This window comes from Choloepus didactylus, chromosome 23, assembly GCF_015220235.1.
Source record: "Choloepus didactylus isolate mChoDid1 chromosome 23, mChoDid1.pri, whole genome shotgun sequence".
In the NCBI taxonomy this organism is placed as follows: Eukaryota; Metazoa; Chordata; class Mammalia; order Pilosa; family Megalonychidae; genus Choloepus; species Choloepus didactylus.
The window spans coordinates 26,259,864-26,278,614 of NC_051329.1; the positions used below are offsets into that span (position 1 = coordinate 26,259,864).

Sequence of the window (18,751 nt, forward strand, 5' to 3'; positions counted from 1 at the left end):
ATAATGCTGAGTGAATAAATAAAGCTAGTGAATAATAAAGCTAGACACAAAAATATATATTACCACTTTATGAGTTCTATGAAAAATGTGAACTCTGTGAAAAATGTAAAAAGTGTCTTATAATGTATAATATAGCGGAACTAGAGATAGTCAGAACCTAGTGAAGGGGGAACAATAATCTAATATGTATCAACATGTTAATGAGGGTGATCTTAATGGTATGGGAATGGTCAGGAGTGACTATGGTTTGTTAACAGGATAATAAATATCAGTGACGCATTCAGGGTACACATTTGTAAATGGTTGTTTAAAGGCAAGTAACCCACAGAGTAGCACCACAAACCTAAATAAGTGTTAGCATGATACACTTTTAAGGCATGACACTGGTGCAGAGGGTTAACAATGGAATCATATGGAAAAACTACCCATTACGTATTAATGATCATACTTAATAGGAATATCTTACCAACTCTACACTAATACTAGGAAAGAATAATTAGCAGCTGATAAGAGCTCTGGGATGTATTATGTTATGATAATTGTTTAAAGTTGAGAGTAATGATGATTATACAACTAAGAGAAGATAATGTGAGAAACTGACTGCTTATCTTGGGATAGAATATATATTAAGTCAAGTTAGGAACCCACTACTTAATAATCAAGCCCTCGACTTGAGGCTTGCTCTTGTGAAATTTAGGGTTGTAAATAGGAGGCTGAGCCCTCCAATAATTATGCCTAAGAGGCACCTCCAGAGAACCTCTTTTGTTACTCAGATGTGGCCTTTCTCTCTAAGCCCAACTCAGCAAATAAATTCATTAACCTCCTCCCCACGAGGGACATGACTCACAGGGGAATGAATCTCCCTGGTGACATGGGACATGATTCCCAGAAATGAGCCTGACACTGGCAGCGAGGTATAGAAAATGCCCACTTGACCGAAGAGAGGAAAAAAAAGAAAGGTAACAAGCTGAGGTCACAGTGGCTAAGGGATCCCAAATAGAGTCGAGAGGCTATCCTGGAGATTTCTCTTATGGAAGTTCCAGCTAGACATCCCAAATGGCCACAGTAAGCCATGCCCTTACCAAAAGTAGTCCCCAAATACCTAGGTCCCTACCTGACATTCTATAAAAGATGAACTTACTAAGTTTTATCTTTCAGAAACTTAAATCCACCAGATTGCTCCTATTCCTATACCTGACAAGTCCTAAAACCCAGAGGCAACAGCTTCTTTAAGATCAACTATCAGATGCAGCCCCCTCCCCCATAACATCAACACCCCCTTTCAATATAAACAATTTAGGGTGCTCACTGCCTAGACACTCCTAAAGATGCAGAAAGAGATTAAGTGAGAGGAAGGGATAGCAGAAAACAAGAGAAAATTGAACAAAGGTCTATGAATACTGAAACTTTATATAATTACATATATATTTTTGGATGCTGGGGTGTTGGAATGGCTGGAAGGAGGTAAATGGCATGGTGGAACTATAGCCTATAGCTTCCTTTGGATTTGCTCTATAGCTGCTCATTGAATTGTGCCTTGAAGGTCTTCACCTTTCTGTATATTCCTTGCATTGCATAATAAGGAAGGAATTGAAACTGTGAAACTGTAACCCATAACAAATTTTGAAATTACGTACACGACTGCTTGTTGAGTTGTATACTGAGAGATGACACCTTTCTGTATGTATGTTATATTTTATAATAACAGCTGGATTGTGGAATTGTAACCCATGATATTCTTTGAGATTTTCTAACTACCTGTGAAATCATACCTTGAAAGTTATCACTGTTATGTATATAGGTTAAAGTTCACAATAAAAAAAAAAAAGGAAAAAGAAAACACTGAATTTGCATTATAGTAATTTATTAAGAGGATTAGAAAGGAATGAAGAGCTAATATCCTCATACATTATAGCGGGAAGGCAACAGGTCATCTAAAATTGATAAACCAAGAGGCAGGAGTTTATGTATATTATTTAGAAATATGGAGGTAAATTCTAGTGAAGAAAGTTATAAGAGTTTAAAAACACTTGCAAAAAGGAGAGGCTGAACTTGCAAATAATTGCGCCTAAAAGTCTTCTCCTGAGTACCTCTTTGTTGCTCAGATGTGGCCCTCTCTCTCTAGCTAACCCAACTTGGCAGGTGAACTCACTGCCCTCCCCCCCAACACACACACATGGGATCTGACTCCCAGGGGTGTAAATCTCCCTGGCAAACAGGATATGACTCCCGAGGATGAATCTGGACCCGGCATCGTGGGATTGAGAATATCTTCTTGACCAAAAGGGGGATGCGAAATGAGACTAAATACTTTCAGTGGCTGAGAGATTTCAAGTGGAGCCGAGAGGTCACTCTGGTGGACATTCTTATGCACTATATAGATAACACCTCTTAGGTTTTAATGTATTGGAATAGCTAGAAGTAAATACCTGAAACTACCAAACCCCAACCCAGTAGTCTGGACTCCTGAAGACGACTGTATAATAATGTAGATTACAAGGGGTGACAGGGTGATTGCGAAGGCCTTGTGGATCACACTCCCTTTGTCTAGTGTGTAGATGGATGGGTAGAAAAGTGGAGACAAAAACTAAATGACAAATAGGGTGGGATAGGGGGGATGGTTTGGGTGTTCTTTTTTTACTTTTATTTTTTATTCTCATTCTGATTCTTTCTGATGTAAGGAAAATGTTCAGAAATAGATTGTGGTGGTGAATGCGTAACTATATGATTGTACTGTGAACAGCTGACTGTATACCATGGATGATTGTATGGTATGCGAATATATTTCAATAAAACTGAATTTAAAAAAAAAAAAAACACTTGCAAGGACAATTAGAAGGGGTGCTGCTGGTTTCTGTAAAAAACCTTCTAGCACTATTTGACATCTTGATGAAAATATCTTTTTTTAAAGGAGAAGCAGAAGCAAAGCCATCTAAGGAAAAGGATCAGAAGTGAGAGAAAAGGAAAGAATGGGAACGATTTGGTTCTGCTTGGCTTCCTTGCAGGCAGTGCCAGCTCCCATTTCTGAAGTGGGGTGAGGAGCAGACAGAGTATTCAGGGGTCCCCAATAGTCAGAGTTGTGTGATCTGTCTCCTCTTATCTCTGCTATCTCCAAGGGCACTGGCTGGAGCTGTGACAGCTGAAAACATCTCTCTACCAGAAACCAGCAGTACTAACCCAGATCACCCACTTGGGTCATAGAGGGAAAAGAGATCAGGGAATTACAGATTGCAACCATTTACCAAGCATGTTCTCTGTACCAAAAGCTCTACAGGTAGGTCTCATATAATCCTCACGCTGACCTTCATTTTACAGATGATAAAGCAGAGGCTCCGAAAGGTTAAATGACCTTCCCAAGGTCTCAGAGCCAGGAGATGATGGAGATGGGATGAAAACCCAGGGCTGCTTCCCCGCTACACTAAAGCTACAAGAGGGAAGGGGTCACAAGTCTATCTGTGCTCAGCACTGCCCAGTCCTAGAAGGCAGACAGCACAATAAGTGTGACAATGTCCAATTCCAAAGGCCAGGCTCTCAACCGCTAGGCTCTACTCACTGTCCCCAGATGTCCAAACACACTCATGGTTCCATGTTTGACTCCCAAGAGCCTCCACGTGCCCTTGTAAATTGCCAAGAAATAGCACCAGGGACCCTTTTTAGGATTCTACATTCTGTTCTATGTTTGGGGATCCTGTGACATTAGGGAAAATTCTGAGAATCCTGTTTACCTTAAGGGTGGGTTTGATGCAACCCCACCCCAGAAAATTAGAGACTTCCTATCTTTAAAGAGAGACTCCAAATTTCTTGGAAAAAGGAGAGGAATTCAGGGAAGAGGAAAAAGTTACAAGAGAATTACAAGAAAGCCAAGCAGAAAGGTCAGCCACTCATATTCTCATGGGTTTTCAAGTTCCACCCACTGAGTCCTAAAGAAGCCGCTAAACTATTGTGCTAACAGCAGTGGTTTTGTGTAGTGGTTTTATACTTAGTTTCTATTTGTCATCTGGGGAATTTGGGGAAGTGAGAAAATGGAGAAGAAAGCTTTTAGTTGTTTGGGGATTAAGTAGCATGATAAAATAATCCTTAGCTAGGCAGGCTAGCAGTTGTTTCAAATTTAACTCCAATGCCTACCTAGCTTATGATTTCATGGGTGCTCATAAATTAAGAAAATGAAAGAACTAATTAAAAAGAGGATGGGATCAATCTCATATTTTTAAACTTAGGCACACTTTCCCTCAAGACAAAGTCACGACTGCACAGCAAAGATTAGAATTAGTGATACACAATAAAGTCACAGAGACCATTAAATCAGACACAAGGACAGGATATTGTCATACTTATTGGATACCTTTAGATGTTTTTGGTATACTCCAACTGAAATCAGCAGCATCAAAAAGTATTAAAAGTGTTAAAACTTCAGGTATTAAAAAAAAGAAAAAAAACAGGTAAAATAAAACCAAATTTACTAATAATTAGGCGACCTGTATCTTTTGATGAAGAACTAACTCAGTGGAAACATCATGTAATCATTTAATTATGATACCTTTATATTATTATTTTATCCCCTAAAATTAGTATTAGTCTTATCCCCTCAAAATTTGGTGGAAAAGCTCCTCCCAGCAAAGTGACAGCTAGACACATACACATACACACACACACACACACACACACATATTAAGGAACCCAGATTAGTACTGGGTTCAAATATACTGAAATTCTTTGGGCTCTTGCCATGTTTTGAGATAAATGAATTTAAATAAGAATCATATTTAACAGCAATACTTACATGATTTAGTTTTTTCAAAATTTCTATTTCTGTTTCAACGTTGAGAGCAGGATCCTTTAATAAATGAAATAACAGTTTATTGGTAATAATAATAATAATAATAGAAAATACTTAGAAAATATTTACAATTAAGCTTAGTTGAGTGAAAGCTGTCTGAGTTCCAAACCCAGCTCAACTCTTACAAGAAACAGGGCCCAGTTAGGGCAATGAATTAAATAACTCACCTAAAAACACTTTTCAACATGTTCGCAAATAGTAAGCATTCAATAAATGGTGCTACCGTAATATGCCAGAACCTGTACCTACCTCTTTGTTTACAAAGACCATCTTAAGCCTCATAATCCCCAAATGAATTGGGTTCTATAATTATCCCCATTTTACAGATGGGGTAATCAAAGCTCAAAAGAGGAAAGCCACTGCCCAGTTCCCACATCCAGAATCACATCTGTTTCCACAGTTCTCATACCTATCTGGTAAGCTCTACTCTCCTCATCAGCTGTGGAATTGTTTACAGTCACAAAAAGGATAAAGCAAACAAAAAGCCTGCACATGATGGTACCTAATTAAAATGTAGAAGAAAATGTCAAGAAAAGTTTTTATTAAGACAGCAGACACAGGTTCCAATTTCAACTGCAGGCTGACATATTTACTCAGACTCTGACAAGAGAAAGCTTCGAGGTATTGAAATTGTTCTCTGTTATATCCCAAAAGGATGAACTGAGTAACTCAACCTCCCAGGCTACACCCTCCACAAGCAAAGAGGATATAGAATTACACATTTAGTAAAAGAGACTTCAGCTAAGAAACCCAGATGTTTAATTTTAAAAGCCTGCCTCTTCCTCATTATCAAATCAGGGTGTACTCTGATGACAGAGAGGTCTACAAGAGTACATATACAAGAATATAATTCATAGAATGAAATGAAAAAGTAAAATTTTGCCCCAAGTTAAGAATCTGGTAGTATTGTCTTCCCTCCAAAATGGGAAACAAATCCAGAATCACAGGGGAAAAGTCTATAGCAAAGTGAACACAGAAAGGAAATTCCTCTTGCCGGGTGAGAATGGCATTGTCTAGGGAAAAAAGATTGATCTCTAAAGAATGTTAAAGTATAATAGCCAGAAACAGCTGGCCACAAAGGAAAACGTGATTAGGGGCCCTGTTTTACATTACTTTGTTGGCTCACGTGTGAAAAGACCAATACATTTGGCAGTTTCACCTAGGTAGTAAATGTGGATTATAAAAAATGTAATGAATGGCTACTATATAAAAAGACTATTAAAATAATTTAATTAAAACAAAACAAAAGAAAATCTACAAACACTAAGATATTCTTTGCCACATTACCCAGAAAAGCAAAGAATTGGAAATTACCTAGACGATAGCCCAGAGAAACAGTTGAGTAAATGATAAATGAAATTGATGAAATAGTCTTGATCATTAAAAAGGATATATTAGCAAAGAGTTTACATTATAATGCGTATGTGGAAAAGCTGAACACAAAATTGTATACATAATGTGATTTCAACCATCTAAAAACATGAATTCATATGAACAAAGACTAGAAGGAAAAAGAAAACTGAAAACAGCTGCGAGGTTACTGAGGGGGCAGGATTATGGCTGAGTTGGGTTTTTTTTCCTAATTTCCTCTCATTTATTGTAAAAACAGTCTTGTAACAACTTCGAACTTGGAAGGAAAAAAATAACTATCTGCTGTATACATCATTAATATTTTTAGAACCAAATTATCTATAAGCAAAAGTTTCTAGATAACTCAAAAAAACTCAAAATTTTTCAATGCTCTTTGATACAAATTCATGTCTGAGCAGTAAGTTCTTCCTGAGATGAAAGCCAACACTCTGCAATTATTTGGGGAAGTTAAGAAGTGTCCGTAACATCTGAGCAGCCACAAACACAGGTACTTACTGTCTCTCTTGCAGAGCCAATTGCAAACTTCCTTTTGCTGATGATCTTTACAGCTACTTTCTTACATGTTTTCCTCTCAAAAGCCAGCTTCACCTCTCCACAAGCACCACTAAAAGGGAAAAATAGAAACGATTACTGTCAGGATGTGTTTAATCACCGTATCCACCACTCTTGAGTTATGATAAGCTAACAACCTTACATTACTTATAACAACCTTCCATTTTTCCCCAATTCCAGAGAACAAGGTGAAATCTTACCAATGCAAAATGTCAAGGACATAACTGGATGGGGAATCATCCAAAAAAATTCCACTTACTGTCTTACTGTCACCCCAGATTGTGAAATTCTCAGAAAGACAATAAGAACAAATTGGAAAGAAATTACTTATCCCAGATGACAGAAAAATCAAATAGAACAGCATCTACCCTGGTCAAAAGTGAGTACCTGCTGACTAGGCAATTCCACTTCTAGGTATATATGCAAAAGAACAGGGACTCAAATAGATAATTGTATGCCAATATTCATAGCAGCATTATTCACAACAGCCAAAAAAGTAGAAGGAACCCAACGACCCATCAACAGATGAATGGATAAGCAAACTGTGGTATATCCATATAATGGAATATTATTCAGCCATAAAAAAGGAATGAAGTTCTGATATCTGCTACAACATGGATAAACCTTGAGGACACGATGTTGAGTGAAATTAGCCAGGCACAAAAGATCTAATATTATATGATTCCACTTATGTGAAATATCTAAAATAAACATATTCATATTCATAACTAGAGATTACCAGGAACAGGGGCTGGGAGGGAAATGGGGAGTTAATGCTTAATAAGTACAGTGCTTCCATTTGGGGTGATGAAAAAGTCTTGGTAATGGGAGGGTGGTAATGGTAGCACAATAAAAATTTAAAAAAAGAAAAAAAAAACGAATACCCAAAACAGGTAACAGGAAATAGAAACTGCAAATGAATTACTTGATACATTTGATCACTGATACATTTCTCTTTCCTTCTTACTCTATCTTCAAAGGAAGCTCATAAGCAGATGAAAGCATAAATTGCACACCAAATAAAATCACAGTACCTAAGAACCAAAAGAACGCTTGGAACCACCTGTTACAAAGATTTGTAGCTCACTGGGATACAACTAATGGGAAGGAATGCTATTCGGGATGCTACCACTTGATGCATAATTAATCCTAAATGGAATCTGTCGTCCAAAGCACGGGTCAGCCCAAGGTAATGGCTACAAGAGTAGTGATCACCCATTACCTGCCTAAAGTTCCCTTCTCCTAGGAGCAGTCACCCTTTGCTTGAAATCTTCTCTGACTTCATGTAGCTCTAGTGAATTATCTACCACGGGACACAGCCTCCACTCCTAGGACCGTGAGGTGGACATGTTCCCAAAATTGGGCCAACTGGAGTTTTCCCTAGAATTAAATGCTGATGCTGAAACAGAACAGTTCTTTCTGCTGTGGTTTCTAGATGAAGAAGACGTGAATCAGGGGCTCTGGCAGCCATTTATCCTGCCATATGGAGACAGCGTTTCTACAGGAAGGCAGCACAGAAAGAAGCTGAATCAAGAGATGGAGCCACAGCCCTGGAGACACTGAGGAGCCCTCGAACACAGCCAGGAACAAAGCCAAATAGAGACAACAAGAACTAAAAGACAGAGAAATAAAGCTCTAAAGACCTCCTGGATACAGCCATGCCTGAAAGCAAGCTATGCCTCTGTACTTCCCAGATACCAGAGCCAATAAATTACCTTTCCTATATAACCTAGTTTGAGTTGAGTTTCTGTCACATCCTACAAGTTAAGAGGATTTGTGTTGGATTCTCCCTTAGAAATATAAAATGTCAGGTCCCAAGCCCAGCAAGGTATTTTTTTGTTTTTTTGTTGTTGTTGTTGTTGTTGTTTTTAAAAAAAGGACAATAATACTTTTTAAATGAAAAGTATTTGAGTAGGGGAAATTTAGGATAAGAAAAATTAAATTAAGGATCTTTTAAATATTTAAATACATGCCAGACTCCCATATATTTCCTAAAGGAGAGCATAAATTTGACTGGGAGCTTCCAGGCAAGCCAACACGAATGTAGAAACATAACCAGTGTCTTAGTTTGCTAATGCTGCAGAATGCAAAACACCAGAGATGGATAGGCTTTTATAAAATGGGGGTTTATTTGGCTATACAGTTACAGTCTTAAGGCCACAAAGCATCCAAGGTAACACCTCAGCAATCGGGTACTTTCACCGGAGGATGGCCAATGGCGTCCGGAAAACCTCTGCTAGCTAGGAAGGCAGCCGGCGTCTGCTCCAAAGCTCCGGCCTCAAAACGGCTTTCTCCCAGGACGTTCCTCTCTAGCAAGCTTGCTCCTCTTCAGAACATCACTCCCAGCTGCACTCTCTTAGTTTCCTCTCTCTGAGTCAGCTCATTTATATAGCTCCACTGATCAAGGCCCACCCCGAATGGGTGGGGCCACGCCTCCATGGGAACATCTCATCGAAATGATCATTACCCACAGCTGGGTGGGGCACACTCCAAGCAAATCCAACCAGCACCCAAGGGTCTGCCCCACACAAGACCACAAAGATAATGGCATTTGGGGAACACAATACATTCAAACTGGCACAACCAGTTACTGAATTCAGTGTCCATAAGCTAAAATTTCTCCCATAGATGCTCATGAAGAGGACACTGTGCTTGATTCTAAGTGGCAGGAACAGGGGTGATTATTTCCTTCTATGTAATTTCTACTTTTCTTGCCAAATCTATAAATAAATAGAAAGGCTTCTGGACCAGAAGAAGGGCATTGGATAATGTGGGAATGTCCTGTACACCTTAAGGAAGCAGTTCTCTTAAGCATGATCTGGGGACTCCCAAGATGCTCCCAGGGGTCCATAAAGTCAAAATTATTTTCAAAATAATACTAAGACATTGTTTGCCTTTTTCACTATCATTCTCTCACGATTGATTGTCCAGTGGAGTTTTCCATGATGCATGATGTCACAAGAGACTGAACAAAAAGAAGCAGATTTCAGAATCCAGCCACCTTTTATTAAGCTATCAAAGAGATTTGCAAAAATGTAAAAACAATGCCTCTCTTTCACTAGTCTTTTTTATAGAAAATAATTATTTTTCATTTAAAAAAAGTTATTTTTCTTAACATGAAGTGAATCTACTTTTAATTAATAAATATTATAAGTTCTCATTTTTAATTTCTAATACCATAAGTATCAATAGATTTAAGCAACATAAACAAAAGCAAAAAAGTATAAGGGATCCTGAGACCAAAAACTTTGTCCTAAGTTATACACAATCTTTATAATGCCCTCCAGTCCTTAAGATGGCATAAATTCTGAACAGCACAGCTATAAGGAATCAAAATAATGCCCAGAGGAACCAAGTGATCACATTTTTCAGTGCCCAGCACAGAGCCTAGAATGAAGATACTCAATATTTATTGAACAAATGTCCATTTTTGGCACATACAAAGAATATAAAGAATTTTCAAGCTGGACAAATTCATACTGTGGGTGATACGTATTTCCATATCCATGGCAGACATTACTGATCAATCCCAGTGACCTTACTCCAGATAAGCTGAGATGGTCTCAACATAATTCTTTCAGCAGCCACTACTGAGTATGCAGAAATCACCTGGCAATGGAACCCAAAGGGGATTCTGTGATTTGGGATCCAGTCCGCTGACCTCCAGGTAGGTTGGTTAGGGATTTAATTCCCTCTCTTTTTCTCCCTCCCACTCCCCTATTCATGCATACAACAAATATTAACTAAAACTCAGGTATGGAATGCACTGCAGCTTTGAGGGGGAATGGGCTGCATTTTTTCAGCATTGTTCATTCAACAATTTCTGAGGACCTACCATGTGCCAGACTGTAACACTGGGGAAAATATAAGATGCAAGGACCCTACAGGAGCAACACAGAATGGAGGACAACATGAGGAAATGAGGCTTCTTAAGTGGAAAATGTCAACCTTCAGGCCCAGCCTCTGCCCTGGGCCATGGATCAACAAATAAGTTTAAAAATATGACAAAGAATTTTACTATGTTTAAGGTATTATGTTCTGTACTCCACTCTCTTCTTTCCTCCCTGCTCACCTTTTACTCCCCATAAAAGTTTAGCTCTTTAACAAGTTCAGTCATGGGGCAGACAGACTCTAAGGTGGGCCCATGATCATGGCCTCCGGGTATTTACCCCTTTGTGTAATTCCCTCCCCTTGAGTCTAAGTGGGACCATTAACTTGCTTCTAGCCAACAGAATAAGGCGAAGGTGACAGGGTGTCACTTCTCTGATGACATTAATGTAATGAATTGATGACTGTAATGTCTATCACTCCTTTGCTGGGTTTGAAGAAGCAAGCTGCCAGGTTAGGAGCAGCCCCACTGAGAGGGTCACATGGCAAGGAACTGAGGGTGGCCCTTGACCAGCAGCCCAGTCCATGAAGATCTCAATACTGCCAACAACCAACCACGTGAGCTTGGAAGTAGATCGATCCTTCCCCAATTAACCCTCAGATGAGAACCAATTCTGGCCCACATCTTGGTTGTAGCCTTGCAGAGGACCCAGCTAAGGTGAACCCAAACCCTGATCCACAGAAACTCTGAAATAATAAATGTGCTGTTTTAAGCTGGTAAGATTGTGATAATATTGTTAGGCAATAAGAAAACCAATTCAGTCAGCATGACTGTTAGAATAATGTTAAACCTATAGGACCAAATTCTACTATGTTTTTAGTTGGGACATTAGTGTTATGGGTAAGCAGGGACAGAAAAGGGTTTAGGGTACATTGACAAAGAGGGTGAGATGTCCAAAAATTACTGTCCACCCTCCAAAGTATGGGAGGGGGATGCCCATCCAGGTACTACATTTCCCAGCCCCAGTACAAACTGAGGTAGCGAAGTGAATACTTCTGCCAACACAATGCGAGTAGAAGGAATCTGTACTATACTTGGGATAGGAGTTTTTCAAAAATAGATGTGCTTTCTCCACATTCCCTCACATTCACTGGCTGAAAGCAGGGAACTCTGAGGCCCTAAGAGATAGTAGGGCCATAAGATGGAAGGAGCCTGAAGCCCTGAATCACCACAAGGAGGAAAGCTGCCCTTCACCAGAAATATCCACACTTACTGGTTATGCCACTGAAATGTAAGGCTTTGCTATAGAAGTTAGCATTACCCCAAATGACAGAGTTTATCCACTCATGACATAGCTCCCTACTTCTGTCTGGGGTCTGAGTCTCCCAGATTGGGAGGAAAATAGTTCCTGGACATTCCTGAAGCACAAGACTCCAGAACTTAATAAATTTACTCAACAAACATTATTGATGCTAAAATGTACTCAGTGTAGTAGGGGAGACTGAAAAGTAAACCAACTACCATAACAGAACATCAGTGCTGTGACAGATTCTTTAGCAATAGCTAACTCCTTGTGGTGGGGAGAGGATCAGGAAAGATTTCAGAGGTGGCCTCTGAGCTGCATCTGCAAGGACAAGGACTGCAGCAAGCAGACCTGGGGGTGGGACTGCCGGCTCTCTCAAAGGTACAAAGGCCTCAAGTACCCATATACCAAGACACCTTCCCACTTGCCACATTTCAAGTTGCAGGCAATCCCCCTCAAAACAAAACAAAGCAAAACAAACAAACAAAAAAACACATCTTGGTAAAAAGTTATCAGGGAACACAGAACAGACAAAACAAGCTTGAAAATGAAGAATAAAGCTGGAGAATTCACACTTCCCAACTATAAAATCTACTACAAAGCTACAGTAATCAAGACAGTGTGGCACAGCATAGGACAGACATATAGACCAAAAGAATAGAATTGAGAGTCCAGAAACAAACCCTCACACTTAGGGTCAACTGACTTATTTCTTTCTTTTTTTTTTTTCCACTCCCTTCTCCCTCAACTGACTTTTGACAAAGATGCCAAGATCACTCATCAGGGGAAAGAATAGTCTTTTCAGCACAAAGTGCTGAGACAACTAGATGTCTATATGCAAAAGGATGAAGTTGAACTCCCACCTCACATCACACTCAAAAATTAACTTCAAGTTGACCACAGATCTAAACATAAAGACTAAAAACTATAAAACTCTTAGAAGAAAACACAGGAGAGTCTTCATGAACTTGAGTTAGACAATGATTTCTTACATACAATATACCAAAAGCACAAGTAACAGAATTAAAAATAGATAAATTGGACTTCTCATCAAAATGCAAAACACACTTCAGAGGACACTATCAAGAAAGTGAAAAGAAAACCCACAGAATGTGAGGAAACATTTGCAAATCATGTATCTGATAAGGGACTTGTATCCAGAATATATCAAGAACTCTTACAACTCAATAATGAAAAAATAAATAACCCAATTTAAAAATGCACTGAGGATCTGAATAGAAATTTCTCCAAAGAATGGCTAACAAGCGCATGAAAAGATGTTCAACATGATTACCTATTAGAAAATTGCAAATCAAAACCATAATGAGATACATCACTTCACAACCTCTAAAACGACTATAATCAAAGACAGACAATAACGAGTGTTGGCAAGGATGTGGAAAAATTGGACTCTTACATTGCTGGTGGAATTGATTGTCAAATGGTGCAGTGCTCTCAAAATTAGTTTGGCATTTCCTAAAAAGTTACTACAGGACCCAGCAATTCCACTCCTAGATATATACCCATATGAACATATGTCCACACAAAACTTGTATACAAATGTTCACAGCAACATTATTCACAATAGGCAAAAAGTAGAAACAACCTAATGTTCATCAACAGCCGAATGGATAGACAAAATGTGGTATATACACACAATGAATGAACATTATTTAGCTATAAAAAGGAATAAAGTACTGATACATGCTACAACATGAATGAACCTTGAAAACACTATGCTAAGTGAATGAAGCCAGTCACAAAAGACGACATATCGTATGATTCCATTCATATAAAATGACCAGAAAAGGCAATTATTTAAAGACAGAAATCTATGGGCTAATCTATCAAGACAGAATAGTGGTTGTCTAGGGCTGGGGCAGAGTGGTGAAATGGAAAGTGACTGTCTTTGGGTACAGGGTTTCTTTTGAAGATAATGAAAATATTTTTAAATTGATTATGGTGATGACTGCACAACTCGGTAAACATACTAGAATCCACAGATCTGTACACTTTAAATGGATGAACTACATGGTATGTATATTATATCTCAATAATCATATCATTAGGTACAATTTAAAAGGAAAAATCAATTTCAATGGATCATTATCAAGTAAATCAATAATATGGCTATCACAAGTAGGTACCCTACAAGTATCTTATGAACAGATAAAACAAAGAAAAAAATCTAACTGATAATACAGGTTTATAGCAAAATAAGAATAAAATGCAATTTCCATAAGAAAAAAATTACCTTCCAAGAGTTTTTGACATGATGTATTCATCTCTTAATTCCTTAGGATAAATTGACTGATCATCCACGGTCAGATCAAAAAATACAAAAACTAAGAAGAAAAGGGTAGAAACAGGTCTCATTTATTCAATAACAAGAAGACAGCTAATGATAAAATTTAATAAGCTTATGTATATAAGAAGATTGTTAAAATTACATATCATGTGTATCCCTAAAAGCTCATTTACTTAGACTAAGGCATATTGTGAAACCCTCGGGAAATGATGATACTGAAATTTCATTCTTAATGGAAATGCAGAGCATCACTCTTCCTATAGTGCAGGAAACCCATAACATAAATGCTATTCTTATTTCTTGACCTCAGTATTAATCAACTTCACTAATCTAAAATACCCATACAGATTAGTACAGGCCTGGAAGCAGAAAGGAATTAGGCTGAACCTAGAAAACATGTTCTAGGCAAGTAAACATCCCAATAAAAATTAGAACATACTTCACCATACTAGCATCTTCTCTAAGCCACTTACACCTTTACATCTTTGGTATTTTTTAGTATAATTGTATAATCCATCTTGAACCTACCTGTGAAACTATAAATAGCATTCCAAAAGATACCCTTTATTTCTCCAGCAAAACTATATATATGTATGTATATACATATAGTTTACTAATTTACCCATCCACATGGGCCAAGCCTGTAATCAACTATCAAATATTTCAATTATATGAAGTCATCTATGGTAAATCTGCAACTGCCTATAACATCTTCAGATGAGAGACATTTAAGACCCCTGACCTTCTCAGATTTCATGTGATAGATCTTTACCTCCTTGGAGTGACCTAAAGATCCAGTCTCCAGTGCAAATCTGAACCACCTGCATGTGCTTTAGTTCAGGCTGATACAAAGGAAGCAGAACTTGAAAACTGAGAGACCTGTTGGCCACCCAGAAGCCAACTGTTCCCCTACTTGTGGCTATTTATGAAGTTATATATTCCAGTGGCATCAAGGATCTGGGAATTTGAGGGGTTCTGGGGATGTATTTCTCCAAAATATCAAGGTCTATTTCAAAGGTTGCAAACTCAGCTGTCCACACAAGCCAGGAAGATAAAGTACACAAGTGAGGCTGGGTTGAGTGTAAGGCAACATGGAGGAGTGGGGACTTGGGAAATGGGAAATTCCAAAAGAGGAATGGGAAAACACATCTCCCATCTAAGGCAGGTAGCCCCTACTCAGCACATGCAGGTCCCTGAGATGTGGGAATGTAGACTTGTTGAGGCTAGATATTCCAAATTTTCTAAGAAATCTGGACTCTCAGCTTAAAGATATAAATATCAGCAAATGCCTAATAAAATGTCTGCAGGCTAACTGCAGGACATAGAGTGACAATTTGTCATATCTTAATCAGGGCTACCTTTAGCCTAATTGTCCAAATTAGAAAAGATGCCCCTTGGGCAGACCAATGAGAAAAAGGCAGCACACAGATTATCAAGTGGAAGTCAGGCCAAATTTCAGCACCCAGTTGCCCCCTTAACCATGTGCTCACAGACAGCAGAACCTTATGCAGCTGCCCTAACCATAACTGTCAGACAGAAAACAAAATAGCCACAAAGAGGGAAAACTACCTAAGCCAATCATAAAATGTGCTTTAGGATGCCCATCACAGCTGTGGTTCCCCAAGGCCAGTCCGAAGACTGGCTATAAGAATCACATGGGCAGGATTTTTGAAATCCCCAGACCTAACAGATCACAATCTGTGGGGCAGTACCTGGGAATCTGTATTTTTAAGATGTTACCCCTCAGATAGGTTTGGGGAACTCTGTGTTTTGTTTTGTTTCCAATTTAATTAAATTAACAAGAATAATCTTGTCCAAGAATTTTAAATCACTGTGAGCTACATTTAACACAGTAGGTTGTCTTTGTCACTAATTCTTTCTACTATTTGCTCTGAATGACAATTGTTCATTTCAGGTGGATATTCATGAAGGTTTAGTAGGGGGTGCTTGACGACTGCTGATAACAATAAACATCTTTACTTGCACAGGTCAACCATGTGGTACTTAAGAGGCTGGAAGGTCTAAATTAAGCCTCTTACAGAAAAGCCCATAGCCTAATGCCCTGCATATAACAGGTGTTCAGTAAACGTATACAGAAATGAATGAATGGAAGGGAGGGAGGGAGGAAGGATTGGTTTTGATTAATGGCCTAAAACAACAACTCGCAGATATCTAAAACTGATATGGTGCAAACTGAATCAATGAACTATAATATCTTGAGCAATATGATAATTTGTTTCACAGGATATGGCTTTAAATAAAGCCAACTGAACCAATTAAATCAAAGAAATTCTATCTTGATAGAACTTTTTCATCCTTTTAAAAATCAATTAGATATCTCAATAAAGTTGCTTTAAAAAAATCAATTAGGGCTGAGTTGAATCTTGAGTTCTAATTTACTAAAACCATAGTCTGCAAGGACATAAAATATCAATTTTCCTTTTACATCGGAGAGAAACAATCAGTAACCATAAGATATTAGTACCTTTATTATTCCACACTGAAAGTGCAATTTCAGAATTGTTATTCAAAGGAAGGCGTCTTCCTTTCCCTACAAGCTCTCTATTTACAAAGGTTCCGTTCCCACTGTGATCTTCTATGTATGCGATGTAAGAGTTTTTAGGACCCATTTCCTAAAATAGAGAACATTTTGTTTCAAAGTTTTAACAGCGGGGATTTACAGTAGAAAGATATTGAAGAGAGATGAATAGATCACCAGCTATTTCAAGGATATGGAGATTTGTCACCTACTCTGAAAATCCGAAAGTGCTTCTTGCTATACGTCCGGTATTTATCTGTTCTCTTCAGCAATGGCTCATCAAAGCAATATTCACAGCTTCTGTCCCTCCCAAACCAGTAGCTGTCGTTAACACATTCTGTAACACAAAAGCGCACACAAGAGGGCTGTTGAATTTCATATATCCAACACCTTTTAACAAAGCTGATAAATTCTACTTGTAGGAAAATAGCTCTAAGAGGACAATAAAAATAATAGACCTGTTTACTAAGATTTTATAATATTAAAAATTAGGGAGAGAAAAAAATAAAAAATTTCCAAAAATGGGTTTAATAAATTATGGATTATACAAAATCATCAGATAATAAGCAGCCATTAAAAGTTCTCAAGCAATTTTTAATGACCTGGAAAAATACTTACGATAAATATTTGGATAAATACTTTTAATACCTTCCTGCTTATCCACCATACTGAGTATAAAATCTGCACTCTTCCTCACTGCCTGCCAGATGCTAAGGATCAGGCCCCTGGTTCTCTTCCTGCCTCACCTTGTACCCCTCTCCCCTTGGCTTAATAAATCCAAGCCCCAAGGGTGTCCTTTCACTGCCCCAAGCATGTCAGACTCAACAGCGGCCTCGTGTTCTTTACAGTTCCTCTTCCCCAACTACTTAAATGACTCATTACATCTTGCCTTTCAGAATAGGGCTCAAAGGCCATCGCCCACTCAGCTTTCTACATAAACAGATCCCCACCTTGCCACCCACATATCATCATTGTGATGTCCTGTTTTACTTTCTTCTTAATATGGACCATAACTGGAAATTATCTTGATTATTTGTATAATGCCTCCCCGCAAAACCCTCTTAAACACTGAGAGGACAGCCTTGAGTTCCTTGCTTAAGGGTACAGTTCCACCACCCAGGACAATGCATGTGGTAGGCAATCAAATATTGAAAAGAAAAACTAAGGAAAATATTAGCAAGGCATATCACAAAGGACCAGTTTCCCTAATACATATAGAAAGTTCCTAGAAATTAATAAGAAAACAATCTAATAGAAAATAGGTAACGGATATGAAGAGACAATGTATAAGAAATGGAAATACAAATAGTTCAACATATGAAATGATGTCCAAGCTAACGCAAGGCAAGAAATCTTAAAAAGCAAGACTACATTAAGATTCTGCTTTTCACCTATCAGATTGTCAAGATCAAAAAGTCTCAAAAGACACTGTGTTGGCAAGAGTTGTGGGGAAAAAACACTTTCATATGGCTCCAGTAGGAATGTAAATTTGTACACAATCGAGGGAGGACAATTTGGCAATATCTATCGAAATTACATATACACACACCCTAGGAAAGCCATGTCTAGGAATTTATCCTACAGATAGAATCATATATATTATGAAAGGACATAAGGACATAAATACAAGGTTATTCGTATAGCATTATTATTTTAGCAAAAAGTTTGGAAACAAATGTCTGTTAGCAAGGGGCTGGCTAAATTTATAAAAAGGAGTGGATATCTTTATGTTCTGATAGAAGGAAGTCTTAAGATACATTGTTAAGTATAAAAAGCAAGTAGTAGAATAACTTGAAGTGCATTATCATTAGTATTAAAATAAAGAGAATAAAAGAGTATACAGACACTTAATAGCTTACACATACCTCAAACACCTCTGAAAGGATACATAAGAAACCAGCAACACTGAGAAGCAGTTGGGGGAAGGACAGAAGTTGGATGAACACTTTGCACCTGTTTGAATTTTGTACCTAATACAAATATAATGTATTCCAAAAATTAAATCAAATTAA

The 18,751-nt window shown here is 38.1% G+C and overlaps 1 protein-coding gene across 1 annotated transcript in view; it reads right to left on the minus strand.

Moving 5' to 3' along the window:
- The window catches only part of CHEK2 (checkpoint kinase 2), a 42,039-nt gene that overhangs the window by 13,728 nt on the left and 9,560 nt on the right, over nucleotides 1-18,751 (minus strand). The window contains 5 exon segments of the mRNA XM_037817121.1: nucleotides 4,781-4,834; nucleotides 6,704-6,812; nucleotides 14,147-14,237; nucleotides 16,686-16,833; nucleotides 16,952-17,076. Coding sequence (XP_037673049.1) covers nucleotides 4,781-4,834; nucleotides 6,704-6,812; nucleotides 14,147-14,237; nucleotides 16,686-16,833; nucleotides 16,952-17,076 — 527 coding nt within the window.